Source organism: Pinus tabuliformis, chromosome 7, assembly GCF_031772625.1.
Source record: "Pinus tabuliformis cultivar Carrire ecotype Pingquan chromosome 7, CPIR1, whole genome shotgun sequence".
Classification (NCBI taxonomy): Eukaryota; Viridiplantae; Streptophyta; class Pinopsida; order Pinales; family Pinaceae; genus Pinus; species Pinus tabuliformis.
In genome coordinates this window covers 116,759,869-116,778,761 of record NC_142293.1, presented here as the reverse complement: position 1 = coordinate 116,778,761, position 18,893 = coordinate 116,759,869, and the positions used below count along the sequence as shown (strand labels likewise).

General features: G+C 32.9%; 1 protein-coding gene across 1 annotated transcript; it reads right to left on the bottom strand.

Moving 5' to 3' along the window:
* Positions 1-3,442: 3,442 nt before the first annotated feature.
* LOC149245998 (germin-like protein subfamily 2 member 1) lies at positions 3,443-5,004 on the bottom strand. The gene is made up of 2 exons (XM_089455622.1): positions 4,758-5,004; positions 3,443-4,207 (listed from the first exon to the last, which is right to left on the bottom strand). Exons 1-2 carry the CDS (start codon positions 4,885-4,887, stop codon positions 3,663-3,665), a joined length of 675 nt encoding a protein of 224 aa, XP_089311748.1. The 5' UTR covers positions 4,888-5,004; the 3' UTR covers positions 3,443-3,662.
* Between the last annotated feature and the right edge of the window lie 13,889 nt (positions 5,005-18,893).

Sequence of the window (18,893 nt, the reverse complement as noted above, 5' to 3'; positions counted from 1 at the left end):
GCTTATGGATTAATGATTTAATAAGTTATTTTACCACATGCCCTCCTAAAACCATTATTGTTTACATGGGCTTTTGGACCGTTTGTCAACAAAGGGGATGTGGCATGGACCTAGCCTATTTAGATAACCCAAGCCATTTAAAGTAGTCAATACGATGGGTTTAAAGGCTCTATTAGCTTGTAGGTATTTTCCTCTTACGAAGAAAAGAGACATGAGAATCCTAAAATTATCTAATGTTATATGTACATGAAACTAAAGCTATGTTTAATATAACATACTGAATTTATTGTTTAATTAATATGATATGATACAATAATTAGTAATTAGTTGTTAATATACAATGAGTGATATACAAATTATATAGGAAATATAGTATAGAAAAAAAAAAGAACAAACTTGGGTACATAATGAAAATATTAAAGAACAAATTATATTTCCTCTATTGTATATTTCTAATACAAATCATATAACTAAATTTAAATTATAAATAAAATTCTAATTTAAAATTATCAATAACTCTTAATACTATATATATAAAATATAGAAAAGTACAACAATGCAAAGTTCCCATTTTTTAAATAAACATAAAGTAATCTGAACTTGGTTTCTTAGTATGCATAAAAAATGATTATGAATAATTTAAAATTATCAATAACTCTTAATACTATATATGTAAAATATAGAAAAGTACAACAATGCAAAGTTCTCATCTTTTAAATAAACATAAAGTAATCTGAACTTGGTTTTTTTAGTATGTATAAAAAATTATTATGAATATCTATATCGGCCTAATATTATTCTAGCCAAAACAAAATTGAACAATTATAACTATCTCTATAAAACAAAGCAAAATTAAATAACTATAACTATTTTTATAAAACATTAAATCTTATAACAATTAAACTTTGAAAATATTAAATCTTTTACCACTTAAACCTTGAAAATAGTTCAACATGCAAGTAAAAAAAAAAAAAAGACTATTATAACCCCAAAAAAAACCTATTACAATAAAATATGAGCTCAATTCATATGAAAACAACATACTCAACTATCCAAATCTCAAAAGATAGTTCATAAAAACCCAAGCCCAAGTGATGTACAGATTGACATTATCCTTTCACACATAGGTCAAGCAAGGTTAATATAATAAAATATATATATATATATATATATATATATATATATAAAAGATACAGTTAAGTCATTATATATTTACAGATAAGTTCCGATAAACCATTGTTTGGTCTCAGCGGACGTTAACCACCATCATCATCATATATAGATAAATATAAATATAAATAAATGAAAGTAAAAATAAAAAATAAAAAAAATAATCATTACATATTCACAAATAAAAACTCACAAAACAGTAGCCATGGATATTAAAATGTAATATGCATAATCATTAATCAGTTATATTCAAACCAAAGCACTTACACATACTAAAGTGTAACAGGTTCCATGGTCACAAAAAAGTTTCAATGGCAATGGCAATGGCAATTGATTGAATTTGGCATTTTGGCATTCCTCCTTGCGTGCTTTGAACAAAGAGCAAGGCCACATTGAATATTCTTCATTCCTTGGCGATGGATGTAGACGGTGAGATGATTGAAAAATGTTGGTCCTTGATGCATCAATCAATCAAAATCCAAAGCCATTTATTCCTTTTATTAATCACTAGGTTTTAAAATGCTACACAATCACACATTATCATGTAGTGGAATCCACGTATACAACAATTGTTTTAATTAGCAGCTTGGCCTTTACAACATTTGTTAAATCGATACATAAAACAAAAAGCCAGTAGATTATTACGACTTCAAAGGTAATAGTGCGATATGAAACGTATATGAGTGTGGTTTCATTTGTTATGAGCTTGATATGCCCCACATATACGTTTGAAGTCCAAGCGTCTTTTAATGTAATATGTGCTGTGCTTCTTTCCTCACCGTATAATGTGGATCATGACATAAGTTGTAAACCATTTTAATGATTTTAATGGATGGCAAAGTCGACTTGTGGGTTAGTAGGGTCGTTGCTAAATTTTTGATAAGTGACTGGTTTTTGTTTTTCTTGTTTCTTAATTTATATACACACAAATGAATTATATATAATACAAAATTTTATAATATATACTTCATTTCATATATATTTATATTTTCTTTCCTATTAAAATTAATGGGTTATATATATCTATATCTATATATATATATTATTTTATTTTAATTTTTATATTACAAGATTTTTCAATAAAAAATTATAGTATTTTGTTGATTTTTTATTTTATTTTAATTTAAGGTGGATGAGGATTTGTTGATTTTTTTTAATTGAAAGCCTAAATTGATTCTCAAGGGAATATGCTTAACATATGCTTAGTCTTAATTCTTATCAATGACACTAGTGTATTAAAGAGTTTGTTAAGTTGCATTGACTTTTAAAAAAATTTAAAAATTAGATTTATGTTTGGCCACTAATTTCCTAGGGATTTGAGATTATTTCAATTCTAATAAGTTTCTTTATGATAAGTTCCTCATTATTATTTACAACATTCATTTATATATAAACAAATTTTATTTCGTAAAATGGTCCATTACTTTTAATAAATTTAAAAAATTAGATTGGTGTCGCATGGCTCTTCACTCACAAATTTCAACATTCCAATTCTAATAAGTTCCTCATGATAAGTTCCTCATTATTATTCATTTATTTATAATTCCTTTATTTTTAAGTTAAAGTTAACCTACAACTTTTTTATACATGGCTAATCAAATAAATGCATACATATAATAATTTTTTTAATTATATTTATGAAACTTTAAGCTATATCAACTATACTAATATTTTTAATGTGATTATACTAATTAATATACAAATTCTAATTAAGACTAAACAAATCAAAAGTAATCAAACTTATCCATGTTAAGTGTGATGTGTCAAAATTTCATTCAACATGAAGTAAACTTTTTGCAATCAAAAGCCCAAGGGAGGGGTGAGGGGTGAAACTAATGAGGCGACCAAAATGGCCACACATCCAAATCAGCAAGGAGATGATGAAGAAAACCATTAGACACCCAAAAATCAAAAGTCAAAAAGATTATTTAAAGAGAGTTGTTGGTGGGCCAATACAGGAAAAGCTATGGGAGAACAATTTCCCTACCATGGAAAGAAGTTTTGGGAGAACAATTTACTTATCGTAGGAAGCTATGAGGAAAGAAGATAGATATTATATTTTTTTATTGAATTGAGATTTCTGTAATCTATAATAATTATAATAAAAATTTGAGGATCAATCACATGTAGAAAAATAGATACTCCAAATTTGCAACTCATAGAAAGATAAGATATCCCACTCACGGAGGCCATAACATTAAACGACCTCAATTGAAAAAACCAATAATGTTTTGTTTATTAAAAATGTTCCAAATCCATGCAGGCTTCGATATTTCACCTCTACAATCGCTAGAGAAAAAAAATTGAAAAAACCAATAATGTTTTGTTTATTAAAAATGTTCCAAATCCATGCAGGCTTCGATATTTCACCTCTACAATCGCTAGCGAAAAAAAAATAGTGTAGGAACTTTATTAAAACTGTTTCAAACCCATAAGGCTTCGATTATTTACCCTTACGATCGACAGAGGGAACTAAAACCAAACAAAAAGGGCTACTTGGGAGAGAATTTAGAGGCAATTTCCTCAACCACAGTGTTGTTGATCTGAAACGCCTTGGCCAATACATCCTCTGGAACAGCAGGACTCGAGCCAAACAAGGAGGATGCAAGCACCTGGGTTCCGGGCAGCTGACTGTTGAATGCAGTGATGGCCGAAGCGTTGCTATTTCCAATGTTGTACTGAAAATGCACCAAACCCCTCGGAAAAACAAACACATCTCCCTTCTCTAACACTTGAGAGAACAAAGTATTGTTTGTTGTGATGAACCCAACCAGAAGGGTGCCCTCCACCACAAACACAATCTCCGTGGCACGGGGATGGATGTGGGGAGGATTGACGCCCCAGGGAGCGAAGTCCGCGCGGTTCATTGATATTCCCAGAGTGTTCACCCCCGCAAACTTTTCTACATTCCCCGGTGTAACAACGAACCCTAACGTATTGTTGGTGGAACCTTGATTTCTTAGCCCTTGAAACAAAAAGTCAGAGGCGTTCACCGCCTTCGGATCCTTGCACGGAAATCCATTCACCGCCAGAGTACCTGTAATATGAATATGGGTATTTTTATGTTGATTGTAAATTCAGGGATATTTAGGAATTTGACAAGGAGAAGAGGAGTCTATTTAAAAATCTGACTACGAGAAGAAGAGTTTATTTAATAAGAATCTAACGGTCAAGAGACAGTAAATTGTTCAACTCTGATTTGACTCTCTGAAATTTATAAAAAAAATTTCGACAAAGATCACATGAGACATTATTTATCTCATCTGAAATTTATAAAAAAAATTTCGACAAAGATCACATGAGACATTATTTATCTCATGTGATCTTGGTCAAAAAAATCTTTTGTAAACTTAATAGAGATAGATCACAAAAACCTAAACTCTATTATTCCTGAAATCTACCATCCACATAAATTCAACACTTCCCATATAATTATTTTCGCACCTAATCTAAAAAATTTATTTTCGCACCTAATCTAAAAAATTTAAACTATACCGGGAGGCCACTTCGAACATTGTTACCGTTTAAATTTGAAAATGAAAACAACAAACATGGAGATGCCGCAAAAACTAATAAGAAGATTTTACCTGGAGAGGTGAGATTAGCCACGCAGAAGTCTTGCAGAGGATCTGCGTCGGATGCGCCGGTGCGTACAAGGACCAGAGATAGCAATGTTAGACACAGAATTCTAGCTCTCACTGGCTTTGGGTTCGCCATAATTACTACTGATATGAATATCCAAGCAATTGACGAGTCTGCTAACTCTGAGCACCGATCGCTATGAGTATAATATGTCCCGCTTGGTTTTATAGAGAAAGAAACCGCAGACTTGATTGTTATGGAAAAGCAAATTCGTGAAACGCTGCTCCTCATGAACTTGTTTCAATGACGGAGTCCACTGCCTTTCTTTTTCAGAACATCTGTCACCATTTTAGGCCTATCATATCCAACTGTTAATAGAAAAATTAAAAGCCAGGATAGGGGTTCAAATCTAACTTGGTTTGGGTGCAGATACTTTAAGTTGGAATGGTTTTTCCAAGATGTAAAATTGTTTTTAATTAATTAAAATTTTATAAAGAGATAAATAATTTAAAATAATAATAAAAAAAATTTATAATCAATATTGTTTAATAAAAATAAAAATAATATTGATTTTGGAGTATATCTTAAAATTGTTTTTCAGACCTAAGGAAATTAAGACCTAGAAGTATCTCAAAGGAGTGAAAGTCTGACCTCTTAAGGACTACCAACAAGTTATTGAAGGTGGTGATGAGTTAGCCTGAACCTAGAAGTGTCTTGAAGGAGTGAAAATCTGACCTCTTAGGGAGCACCAACAAATTATTGAAAGTAGTGATGAGTTAACCTACATTCACCAATAACAACTAAAAATAGTTATCTTCACTATTAATATGATAACTAAATTAAACAGATATAATAATTAAATTATTATAATTTTCCAACCCTAACAAAAAATAAAAATAATATAAAAATTTATAAACAATAGCAAACAATAACAACTATCTACAATATATATTGAAAATTAATTTGCAAAAGCAACTAATAACAATTATCATATATATAGTTGTTAATATACATTTTAACCAACCCACAAGTCCTATTTAAATATTGGAATTGATTATTTAAAAATAAAAATAATATAAAAATATAAAAATTTATAAACAATAGCAAACAATAACAACTATCTACAATATATATTGAAAAATAATTTGCAAAAGCAACTAATAACAATTATCATATATATATAGTTGTTAATATACATTTTAACCAACCCACAAGTCCTATTTAAATATTGGAGTTCATTATTTAAATTTTATTTTAATAGATTATTAAAATATATTTTTTTAAATATTGGGCTGGATTATTTAAAGTTTATTTTAATATATTATAAATATAGTGATGACGATGATATTACTATGATGATTTCGAGTGCTAGAAATTTTTAAAAGGAAATACAACTCATTATTTTGATTTAAATTTTTATTTGTAAAAATTAAAATACAAAAATTTAATTTACTTAATTTTAATAAATTTAATATTTTTTAAATTGGTTTTATTATAAACAATTTAAAATTAAATTTAGTATTAACATTTTGATGATGATGATGATGGTTAATATTCGCTAACACCAAACATTGGTTTATCAGACCTAAAGAAACAAATTATTTATTTTGATTTAAGATTTTATTCCTATGCTCAAAAAGCTTGGAGAGAAGCCTCTTGAGTTCACTATAATTTTGACATTGTAAAAGGCTCGGTAGGTTAGTATTGTAACAAAGATTGTGAAACTGAGATTTAACGTGGTTGTACGCATGGCACTCTAAGAGGAAGTGGTTTTCATCCTCGATGTTCCTATTCTCACATATATGGCAAATCCTTTCCATCCATGGCGTTTTAGGAATTGCCCAACTACCTGTTTCACTATGGAGCTCATGAGAATTTGTACTAATATTTTCTATATTAATTTTTTTCTTTGAGCTAGTTAAAATAGAGAGATACTTTTGATCTTCTAGGGTGGGGTTGATGACCTTCTTATAATAACTTAATTTCGTTTAGCCGCTAAATCTTTCTCACACCACATTTTTTCTTTGAACTTAGAAGTAACAATATCTTTAATGTTATTTATGTTTTGCAATGCATCATTCTTGTTGATCTCTCAATAGTTTAACGAGGTCCTTGTGTCTTTATGCCAACTCCGATTGAGCCTTAGGTGGTTTTGGCTAGAATATAAAGCTAGCTTAGGAAATCTATGATCGTCTATATTATTGAGTTTGTGCTTGTAAAACAGAAACCCAATCATAGCTAGGCTCTCAACAGGGGAAAGACCTGCTTCTATAAGGAGAATATGATAAGGTGTATTACTTTTAATTTTCAGGTTATAAGTTATAAAATGCTTCTGGATTTGCTCAATCTTTCTCCATGATTCTCTGGAGATGCTACAACCCCAAACCTCACAGTCATATAAGATAAGAGGAGTGACTAAAGTTTCAAAGAGGAACTTCTTTTTATCCCACATTACAAGGTTTGCTATTTTACAATTATTTTCAAGACCAAAATAAGGTTTCCACCCCCCATTAATCCTTTTCTCAATGCTATGGTTCCAATTGAGCTTGTGATGAATATCAATTCCTAGGTACTTATAAGAATACACTTCCTCCAAGTTATTATTTTCATACATAAAATCAGCGTAAGTGTCCTTCTTGGATTTGATAATCATAACTTTTGTTTTGTCAGTGTTAATAGTCATACCCATAGTAGAGCAGAAATCCTTAAGAAGCTTGAGTTGCTTATCAAGATCTGATGAGCACCTTGCAAAAAGAATAATATCGTCAACATAGAGAAGAAGGATGACAACTATCCCAGCTAATATCGTGCCTTCACATCCTGCTTCCTCTAAATAGCCTTCGAGCTTATCGATGTAAATGCAAAATAGGTTAGGGGAGAGGGGGCAACCTTGTTTAACTCTGATGTTACACTTAATATCTTTCGACCACCCCTCATTGCTCTTTAGTTTGGCAATTACATTCTCGTATAACCTTATAGCAGTAGATCTCAACTCGAGAGGAACCTTTAGCTCTCCTAATCTATTCCAAAGGTTGTATCTAGGAACTGTATAGAAAGCCTTTCTAAAGTCCATAAAGCAACAGAATAAATTGGATTTATCATTACGACATTCCTCCGCAATGATCCTAAGCGTAACGAGGTGGTCTGTTGTTGAGTGATACCTTCTAAAACTTGCTTGGCCTTTAGCACACTTACCTTCACTTTCAAACCATATGCTTAACTTCTTTTCCAAAATACTACCATATAACTTGGCAAAGAGAGGGCTGATCATAATTTTCCGATAATTAGAGGGGTTATTTGTATCCCCAGTTTTAAAAATAGGGATAATGAGGCTCTCAGTCCAAGGTTTAGGGAACCCTTGCTTGACTACTTGATTGAAAAGCTTCTGGATGTGGGGGATGAGGATAGGACCTCCAATTTTTAATATTTCTGCTTGGTAACCTTCAATTTCCTTAGCTTTCCCATTAGCAAGGCGATTAACCCCAAACTTAATGTCTTCTAAAGAGAAAACTTCTTTCGTTGTGAGCAGGGTTTCCAAATTATCCATGACATTTGGAGATTCATAAAGCTTTTTAAGATAGGAATTCCAATCGTGAAGAGCAATTTTATTATTATCTTTAGTCTTCCTAGTCAGAATCTGCCTCCAAAATTTCTTAGGAGCAACCTTAGAAAGGTGTAAGAGATTCTCCTGTCTTTGGCGAATGTAATGCCTCTTTTTCGTTTTAGTTAGGGCTTTGTATATTTTTATCTTGCCCATTTTAAGAGATTCATCAACAGCTTCCTTAATTGCTCTCCTCACACTTTCACAATCTTTGTCATACCATGGATTGGTTTTGCTATCTCTTTTATTATTTTAAACTTCAATTGAGAACTTGCTAATAGAATATGAGAGGGTTGTAGTAAAATTATGATAGAGGTATTCTATGTTGTCTATACTAGATAATGGAAGCAAATTAGTTTTTAATTCATTTAGAAGGGATCATTTTTATTTCTATCAAATATTAAGTTCTTTTGGCTGTAAGTATTATTTTCTGTGGGAACTCTATGCATGAAAAAATTGAGAGTTATAAGTAAAGGCCTATGATCAGAGTCAGGTTCATGGTCGTTTAAGATGTCAAAATTTATTATTCCGTTGTATAATGGGAGATCGAAAATAACGTAGTCTACCACACTGCTACCAAGTCCATGGATGCAGGTCATCTTGCTGGAATTGGACCACTTCTTTAGACCATTGTAAATTATGAGATCCTGAGCACTACAAAGCTTGACTAGCTCCGACCCAAACAAATTTTCCCCAAGGTCCTCAGAGCTCCTTTTGTACCTACTAGCTAGAGTACGGTCTTCGTCTAACCAAACAGGATTAAGGTTGGAATGATTGCTTAGAATAAGAGCTTGGTTGTTTGAAGTTCGAGCATTAAAGTCACCTATTAAAAGGATATTATTGTCATTCCTTATGCTAGAAATATCATTCTCTAAACCATTGTAAGGGTTAGTTTTATCTAGATTCTTCTTCCTATAGAAGTTAGAATTGATGGGGGGAAAATAACATATTGCTATGTAGGGCTTTTTATTATTAATGTCACTGATCTCTATCTAACTATATTGGTTGTGAGGGTCATTTTTATTAACATTTTAACGTAAAGTATTTTTTTGAATATTTTTATTATTAAAAAAAATAGTTTAAATTAAAGGTTTTTTTAGGAGTATTTAATATTATATTTTCATGAATTCAAGCTTTTGTGACCTATATTATAAATGTTGAGAGATCTTTGGTAAAAATCACATAAAAATTATAACTTGATACATTTCGAATTATCTAGTGTGATTTATCTTGATAAGACGAAGAACAAGATCATGGTATTAGATTAAATAGATGAAGAGAGATGTTTTCTAGCCCTTAGAATATAACATCTAATTTTGACTAAAGAATTATCATTAATAATTTTTTTTTAATTAAAATAGATGAAGAGAAACATTTTATAGTAGTTAAAATATAACATCTAGTTTTAATTAAACAATTATGATTAATAAACAATTTTTTATAATAGATGAAAATTAATTATAGATAAAAAAATAAATTAATTTTATTATCATTATTATTTTAATAAAAACAAGATTAGTAATAATAAAGTCAAACATAATAATTAATAATAGTAATTTTTTTGAATATTGATAGTTATACAATTATTCCATTAAATTTCAATTTATCTTATAAAAAAACTATTCCAAATAAATTATTATAATTTGTTTTACATATAGTAATACTTTATTTTAAATATAAATTTTTTATATTTTTTTAATTCATCATAATCAAAATTTCATCGTTTAATTTTTATTAAATAAAATAAATTGCTTTACACATATAAAAAAGCATTTTCCTTTGAACTTTTAAAATACATTTTAATTTATTTTATATGATTCATTAACAAATTTTAATTCATCATCAAAACATCATCAACTCTATATATATAGCTCATCATCAAAGATATATATATATATATAGAGTAATAGCTTGCTAGAGTCTACACGTTTGGCTCGGGGTAGCTATCATGAACGGCCTTTTCCATGCATCTTCACCCGACGAAAAGTATGCGTTACCATGGACCGCGCATTTTATGAGAATGTGTAAAGTCTATCGTGAATCACGTCGCTATAAGTGATTATGGTGAATCACGTTGGTGAAGTAAAAACAAAGTAACTTGAAAAAACTAATTTTCACAATTTCATACATTTCATTCAAAGTGAGGAAAATCGGAAAGATCCGATGGTGGATTTTTTTTTCGAGTTATCATAATTTAGTTGTTAATTAAAAAAAATATATAATAATTCGTATTTATAAATGTAAGTGTATTTATTATTATTATTTTATGAAAATCATAATATTAGAATAATTTGCTAGTAGTTTATAAGGTCGATGTATGTTCTATCAACCATTGGGTAATTTGTAGATATTGTTTTGTATACTCATCATGTAAATTGATATAAATTAATAAGAGTTGTAAAAGTTAATTAAATTAAGAGTGGATATAAATTCATAGTTTATGGAGTGGAAGTCTTAGGGAAGTTTGTTTGAAGAAATAGATGAGTCTTAAAATATCTATTAATGAGTACTATCTTTTTTGTCACATTCAAGGAATAGGTTGAGCTTGTTTAAGGTGTCATGTTGATAAAAGGCACGGATGGTCAAGGAAATTAAGGTTGTGTATGGAGCCTTCGTGTGCAAACGAACAAAGGTATAGTCAAATTAAAGGTTCCATATCGGTATCGAGGAAGAGGACGAGTTGTCCCACTGCTAAGACAAAGGTGGCTCCAGTCCACATGCCATGAGACCATATGCTGGAAAAGAGGGGAGCTCTCAATGCAAGGTGTGTGTTGGATGCAAGGGGAATACGTGCATACAGACCACAGAGGAGAGTATGAGGCGAGGCTAATTCCAGAAGATGCACACATACAAAAAGAAGGAAAGACATATTGAAGAGAAGAACAACAAGAGGAGTAGGTGTTCATGACCCCTGTATTCTCACTCAGGTGGAGATTAGCTCTCTAGACTCCTGAGCATTCTTATAAGGTGGAGCTTGGATAAGGCTCTAGATTCTTGTGTATTGGTTAAGTGGAGGCAAAGCTCTCTAGATTCCCTTGGAGATGGTCAGGTGGAATCCATAATGTGTTATGGATTCCTGTACAAGATAGGTGGAGGCATTGCGGTTCTAGATTCTTGGAGTGAAAAGTGGGTGGAGATGCTTGGAACTCTAGACTCATGTATTGTCATATGGCTGGAGCTCTAGGTGCTCTAGATTCCTTGAACTAATTGTGGAGTGGAGGGATAGATGTTCAGGATTCCCTGAACCTAGTTTGGGGTGGAGAATTGGATGTCATGGATTCCCTAAATTGGTTGCACTGTGTGGAGACATTGTGTGCTCTAAATTCCTAGATGTCAGGTGGAGGCATTGTGGACTTTGGACTCTCATGTGATTGTTCATGTCATTAGTGTTGATTCCCTTTATCATTTCACTCCTTGGGCTTTGAATCTGGTTCAAGGGTGGTCAAATGCAAGAAAGAATAGAACTGTAGTTACCCTGTGGTTGGGTGGAGAGTTGAAGTCCCTCTCCCATTTTCCAGTACATTTCCATGCTTATTTATGTAATGTGCATATTACTTATGTTGATTGACTTGATTGGCTATTCAAGAAAAGTTGTATATTTCTATGTGTTGTAATGCAATGTGTTGTGAATTGTTATCATATTATAAGGGCATGGTAAGCCCTATGATGTTGAGACATTCTTGCATGGTTTATTACTATTGTTCAAAATTTATTATGTAATCAAATACTCTTGTTAATGGTTAACAATCCAGTGGGTTTGATATATGTGCATTTTCCTTCATAAGTTTGTATGTAAGATTTATTGCCCCATGTAAAGGTCAAGAAGACCCGTCATTAATGGAAGGGTCATTTTCACTACTTAACATCCAATTTCACATAACTTCACATGCCCCTTATGGGCTGGTAAACTATTGCAAGTGGTATGAAGATGGTGGCACAGAGAGAAAGTTATCCATTAGCTGACGGTAAGGATTTTTGTTGCATTGTTTCCTATTGTGCAAATGGTTGAGCTTGGTATTGGTGCAATAATGGAGATAGCAGGATGAAGAACCCATCCATCATATAAATATTATATTACCATTACGTCATGGCCTTGTAGGGTTGTGGACATACCTTATCCCAATGGGAAGGTAGGGCACGATGATGTAAAAGTGCCATAGGAGGGTCCATGATGGGAAAAACCATAAAAAAAATTACAATAGTAAAGTGTCACATTACACAAGGGCCTACGCTCAAGTAAGACCCGGGACAAGACTTATTTGGCAGGATGACGTGGATAGATGTTGAATTCTCATGTAGATAATGTGACATGTAGGTAACAAGGATGGACTTTTTGGATGGCCTTGTGGCTTATAATTGAGTCACACATGGCACTTGCAGAGAAGGCCACGTAATAGCATGGCATTAGCATGAAAAAATCGTGGGTCATATACCCTAAGATGTTTAAAGTGTATGCTTATGAGTCAAGCCATGGTTAACAAGGTCGAGGAACGGGAAATCCTTCTAGCAACTGAAAAATAAGAGTCATTTATGCCACAATGGTAGGGAAGATTAACCTTAATAGTGAGGAAAGGCATAGAGGTACAATGATGCGGTGAAATGGAATCAGTCATGGTTGGGGTTGATAGGGAGAGCCATGTAGGCTACCTAGGGGAAATCCACATGACATTACTTGTTGACATGGAAAGGGATTATTGGCCAAACTTTAAATGACCATAATTTTTTATTCGAGTATCATATTTTGGTAAAATTTATATCGTTGCAAAGTTCTCAAAAATTTGAATGTGATGGTGTAGCCCAAAGGTAATTCCACTAACTTTGGGAGGCGAAGAAGTTAACCCCATTTCCATAGTGAGACCATGGAGTTAGCTTTAAGGAAAGTAACACCTCTCATTCATCTTGGATTATCCAAGCGGGTGGGAGGGAGAATTATAGAGTGGTATTAGAGCATTCAGATTTAACACTTACACTACATGGGCTCAAGACATAGGAATTAAGAGCCATCAACCCAAAATTAGACCTCTATACATAATTTTAGGACTCTAAAATAGTGTGATAGTATGTTAGGATCTATCTCAGAGAGTAGTAGTCATATTGATTGTTGTTGTGTATTTCTCGTAGCATGTGATTGTGAATTATATGTAGTGTGAGTATTTATTTTGATGTGACCAATGTTTCTAATAGATATTCCAACTAGGGTGTTATGTTTCACATGGCTTTATATCCACAGGATTATATTAATTGAGCCAAGCTGATGGGTATATATATGTATTCATGTTTTGGATTGTCTAATAGTTGCGTGCATATGAAAAAACATAAGAAGACACTAAGGGAAGTAAAGAAAAATATATGCGTATCAAAATGGTGCAATATAACACAAATTCATGACGATGAATAAGTAGAGGAAAGGAGAGAGGAAGGTTCCCCTGATTGGATGGATACTTGTCTCCAAAGCCTAAAGGTTGACTGAAGGAGTTACAAAGTTGATAGTGAGAAGATAGTACGAGCTCAGGAAAAGTACGTAGAAGTCATTTCAATCATACTATAAAGATTCTCATATCTGCCAAGGAAAAAGAAACATGAACTAAGAGCCAACTTCATGTTTAAATGAGGTTCACCAGGTCTTTGGAAATAAGAGTTGATAGCATATGGTGTAGAAGGTAGCAGTTTTAAAGGATACATAGGAAGGAAAGAAAGGATACAGTAAGGGGTGTAACTCTTTAGTGCTCCAGGGAGGAGGATGAACAACCATGAGTAGTTTTCTAGTGATGAAACCAAAAGGAATTACCAACAAAGAAGGAAATGAAAGGACTTTGCGCCAGAAGAGTTCAAGATGGCAAAGCCTCCTACATTTGATGGAAAGGTGAAGAAGGTTGAATAAGAAGAAGCATGGTTGCTAGGGATGAAGAAGTACTTCAGAGTCCATAACTATGTTGAAAATATGAAAGTAAGAGTAGCCATATTCAATCTGAAGGGAAAGGATGATATCTAGTGTGAATATTTAAGGAATGTAAATGATATCAAAGAGAAGGAGTTATTTGAGAGGAACTTTAGAGAAGTATGTATCTGAGGCATACTATGTTAGTAAGGCCAAGGATTTTTATGAGCACAAACTCAGACAATAGATAGCTATGATTACATTACCAGATTCTTGGAATTGTTGAGGTATAGGCCTTATCTCAAGGAGGAGAAACCAAATATTTGGAGGTACCTCAGTGGGATACCACAAAAATTCAGGGACGAGATAGAGTTTGATGAACCACAAAATATAGAGGATGCCATTAGGAAATTGAGACATTACTATGGACATTCCAAACACAGGACCGAGTTTAGAACTAATTATAAGGAAAATAAAAAACCAAGTTTCAAAGGGAAGAGACAGAAGCTCGCTAGAGGAAATACAAGGTTGACCACTCATGTTAAGGAAGAGTATTATTAGAAGCATATTGCTGCAAAACGAGACTAGTTCACTAAGCCCACTAGAGTTGAGGCCAAGTGATTCGAAGGAGGGCCAATGAAGTGTTGGATGTGTGCAGAAAACCACCAACAAAGAGACCTCCCATAGAAACAATAAGATAGTCCAAGAGCATATAACTTAGATGAGGTTGAGACAGTGAAGGACATGACCTAAATCTTCCCACAAATTTATGTTGTGTTGGATAATAGGCAATCCAATCATAAGGCATCTGGGACCAATTTGGAAGGTATGATTTAGACCCTATCAATTTCAATTGCCACAGACCCAAGTTCTAATTTCAGTTACATATCCTTAGGATTTCATAAAAGAGTAAATTTCCAAGTGTAGCCCAAAACATATCATGGCTAGACCAACTAGCCATGAGAATCGAGAGACATGTTAAGTATGTGATGGAATCATTCCCAACTGTGATAGATGACATTCCCATGGCTACGAATTTGAATTTTCTACGCTTAGGTTCATACAATGTCTTGGTTAGTATGGAATGACTAGCTGGCCATAAGACCAAGGTAGATTTATTTAATAAGCCAGTTGAATGTCTGAGCAACACTGGAGAAGGAATAATGCCACAAGGGAAAAAAAAGCCAATAATAGTAAGGAAAATCGCTACACTGCAAATAAATCAATGCAACATGAAAGGGTACATGTTGTTCACTATATAGGTCACTAGTGATATCGAAGAAAGTAGTAGCTGGGAAGAACACCCCATTTTGAATAAATTTGGTGACGTATTTCCTAAAGCAATTCCAATACTGCCACCAAAAAGAGAGATTTATTTCTCAATTGAGCTACTTCCAGTTTTAGTGTTAGTGCCAAAAGCCCCATATCGAATGATCACCCCATAACTGGTAGATTTAAAATTACAGTTGAAGGAAATGCTAGATAATGGATACATTAGGCCCAACGTGTCACCTTGGGGAGCACTTGTGTTGTTTGCGACGAAGAAGGAGAACCGATTGAGGATTTGCATAGATTTTAAATAATGCAATAAAGCCATAATCAAGAACATATATCCCATTCTAGGGATTGATGATTTATTCGATCAAATAGGAGGAGCTACAATTTTTTCAAAAATTAATTTGAGGTTTGGGTACCATCAGGTATGCATTAGTGATGAAGATGTTCATAAAATGACATTTATAACTAGGTATGGGCACTATGAATTTGTTGTTTTACTGTTTGGACTCACAAATGGCCTAGTAACCTTTATGTGTTTGATGAACAATATTTTGAGTCCATACTTGGACAATTTTGTACTAGTTTTTGTTGATGATATCTTGGTATATTCCAAAATTGAGGAACATGAGGAACATTTAACAATAGTGTTTCATTGTTTGAGAGAACAGAGGATCTATTACAAAATCATCAAGTGTGAATTCTTTTAGTTCCATATTCATTATTTGGGACACATCAACTCAAAGGAAGGAGTGGTAGTAGATCCAGAAAGAAATTAAGGCAATTGTAGAATTGCCTACTCCTCAAAATGTGTTTGAAATAAGAAATTTCATGGGGTTATCTAGTTAATGATGGATATTAAAAAAAAAATCTCCAATATTAGGCATCCAATCATGGTGCTACAAAATAAAGGAGTTTCAATGGACTCCAAAATGTGAGGACAAATTTGAGCAACTAAAATATTGGCTCACACATGCATTGATATTGAGGATCATGAGCCTAAAAAAGGACTTCGTGGTGTGCACAAATGAGTGCAAGGAAGGGCTCAGTGAAGTACTTATGAAAGATGGGCAAGTGGTTAACTATGAGACTCAAAAATTAAATGAACATGAGTATAACTACGCCACTCATGATCTAGAGTTGGTGGGAATAGTCTACACGTTGAAGATGTTGAGACACTATCTCCTTGGAAGAAAATACTTTTTTGAACTTCCTAATTTGAATGCTAGGTAGGAAAGATGGTTGGCCTTGCTTAGCGAATTTGATTTTGAAATAAAATACATCAAAGGAAAGGAGAATAAGGTAGTTGATGCACTCAACAAAAGGCTATAGCTAACTCATATAACAACTATGATTTCTTGTGAAACTAAACTTCAAGAAAGAATTCTAGAGGTAGAATTGCAAGATGAGCATTATCAAGAAATAAAAGGACACTTACAACAAGAGCCTAAAGGGGCACTAGGGTCGTTAAAGTTCAAAGGAATGTCGTGTGTACCTTGTGTGGGTGACTTGAAAAATTTGTTCCAGTTGAATTTCACAATAAATCATATTTTGGTCATATTGGTTATCAAAAGATGATAACAACTATGAAAAATGCATTTCATTAGCCAAGAATGAAAATGGACATGGCTGAATATATAAAAAAATGCTTGGAATGTCAGCAAGTAAATGTGGAATGTAGACATCCAATGGGATTGTTACAACCAATCCCTACTTTGTTGTTGAAATGGGTAGTCATTTCCATGGAATTTATCACAGGTTTTCTAATGAAAAATAGGCAACATGATGGCATCATGGTTTTGGTGGACAAGTTAAGTAAGACAACTCATTTCGTGGCTATCAAGTCTACTCATACAAGAAGTGATATTGCTCAAGTTTTCATGAAGAAAATAGTGAGGTTACATGGAGTATCTAAGAAAACTATCTCTAATAGGGTTGAAAATTTTACCTATAAATTATGGAAGGAGTTATTTTCTAGTATAGGGACATAATTGGCTTCTAGTATATCATACCATACTCATACAAATGAGAAAAATGAAAGGATAAATAGAATTCTAGAAGACATTTTGAGAATGTAATGCACCAACCAAGTAAGTGGGAAGAGTATTTTCCTTTGGTAATATTTTCTTATAACAATGGATACCAAGAATAATTAAGGATGAGTCACTTTGAGGTTCTTTATGGAAAGAAATGGAGCACTCCTTTCAACTAGATCAACCTTCTAAATAGGTTGCATATCGACCCACACATGGTAAGAGAGATGGAGTAGGAAACCATTTCCATCAAGAAGAAATTAAAGATAGCTCAATATAGGAAGAAGAGCCATACAAATTGGGAAAGGATGCACTAAGAATTATAAGTAGGAGATCATGTGTATATTTGTATCAGACTAAGAAAGAGTTATTTAAAGATTGAGTCTTCTGCCAAGTTGGAATTATGGTTTTGTGGATCATTTTAAATTCTAGAAAGAGTGGGGATAGTAGCTTACATATTAGCTCTACTTATGACAATGAAGATACATGATGTCTTTCATATTTCTTTGCTTAAAAAGTATGCACATGATGCTAATCCCGTTGTTGATTAGTTTTTGATATAAGTGGAATCTAGGGGCGAGTTCTAGCTAGATACATTGAGCATATTGAATGGGGGGCATATCGTGCTCTGAAATCGAGTCATAGAGCATGTCAAGGTGTAATGGAGTCACTTTGGACCAAATGTGTCCACATGGGAGATGGATGATCAAATGAGGCTATTATGCCTAGTTTTGTTTGTTTAGTAAGAAATTGTAAATGTAATTGTGAACAAAGTTGTGTATATATAAATCTCATTGTGAATTGTGTATGTTTGTATGTAGAACATTGAAGAGAGTGTTCCTCTACAGTGGTGGGGTCTGTAATAGTCGTTTGTTACCTTCTTGTAAATATTGTCTTATACACTAAATATGTAAACTGATGTAAATTAATAAGAGTTGTAAAAGTTGACTAAAATGAGATTGAACATAGATTTAGATTTTTTCAATTGCAAGTCATGGGGATCCTCGATTAAGGAAATATACTAGCCTTATAATCTCCATTAATGAGCACCTATCCCCATATGTCATATTTAAGGAATAAGTTCAACCTGAGTGAGGTTCCTTGTTGACTGAAGGCATAGATGATCAAGGAAATTAAGGTTGCATAGGGAGCCTTTGTGTGTAGGAGATCAAAGGTATAGTCAAATTAAAGGTTGCATATGGGTGTCAAGCAAGAGGACACGTCATTCCATAATGGGGGTATAGGTGTCCTCAATCAACACACCATGAGACCATATCCTAGAAAATAGGGGAGCTCTTAAAGGAGGGTGTGTGTTGGATAAAAGTGGCAGACATGCACATAGACCACAAGGAGA

Bases quoted from the DNA above. Each gene is read 5' to 3' on its own strand.
- LOC149245998 (XM_089455622.1), bottom strand. From the start codon at position 4,887: ATGGCGAACCCAAAGCCAGTGAGAGCTAGAATTCTGTGTCTAACATTG. The intron at 4,208-4,757 runs GTAAAATCTTCT...TTCATATTACAG, and splicing joins GGCTAATCTCACCTCTCCAG to GTACTCTGGCGGTGAATGGA.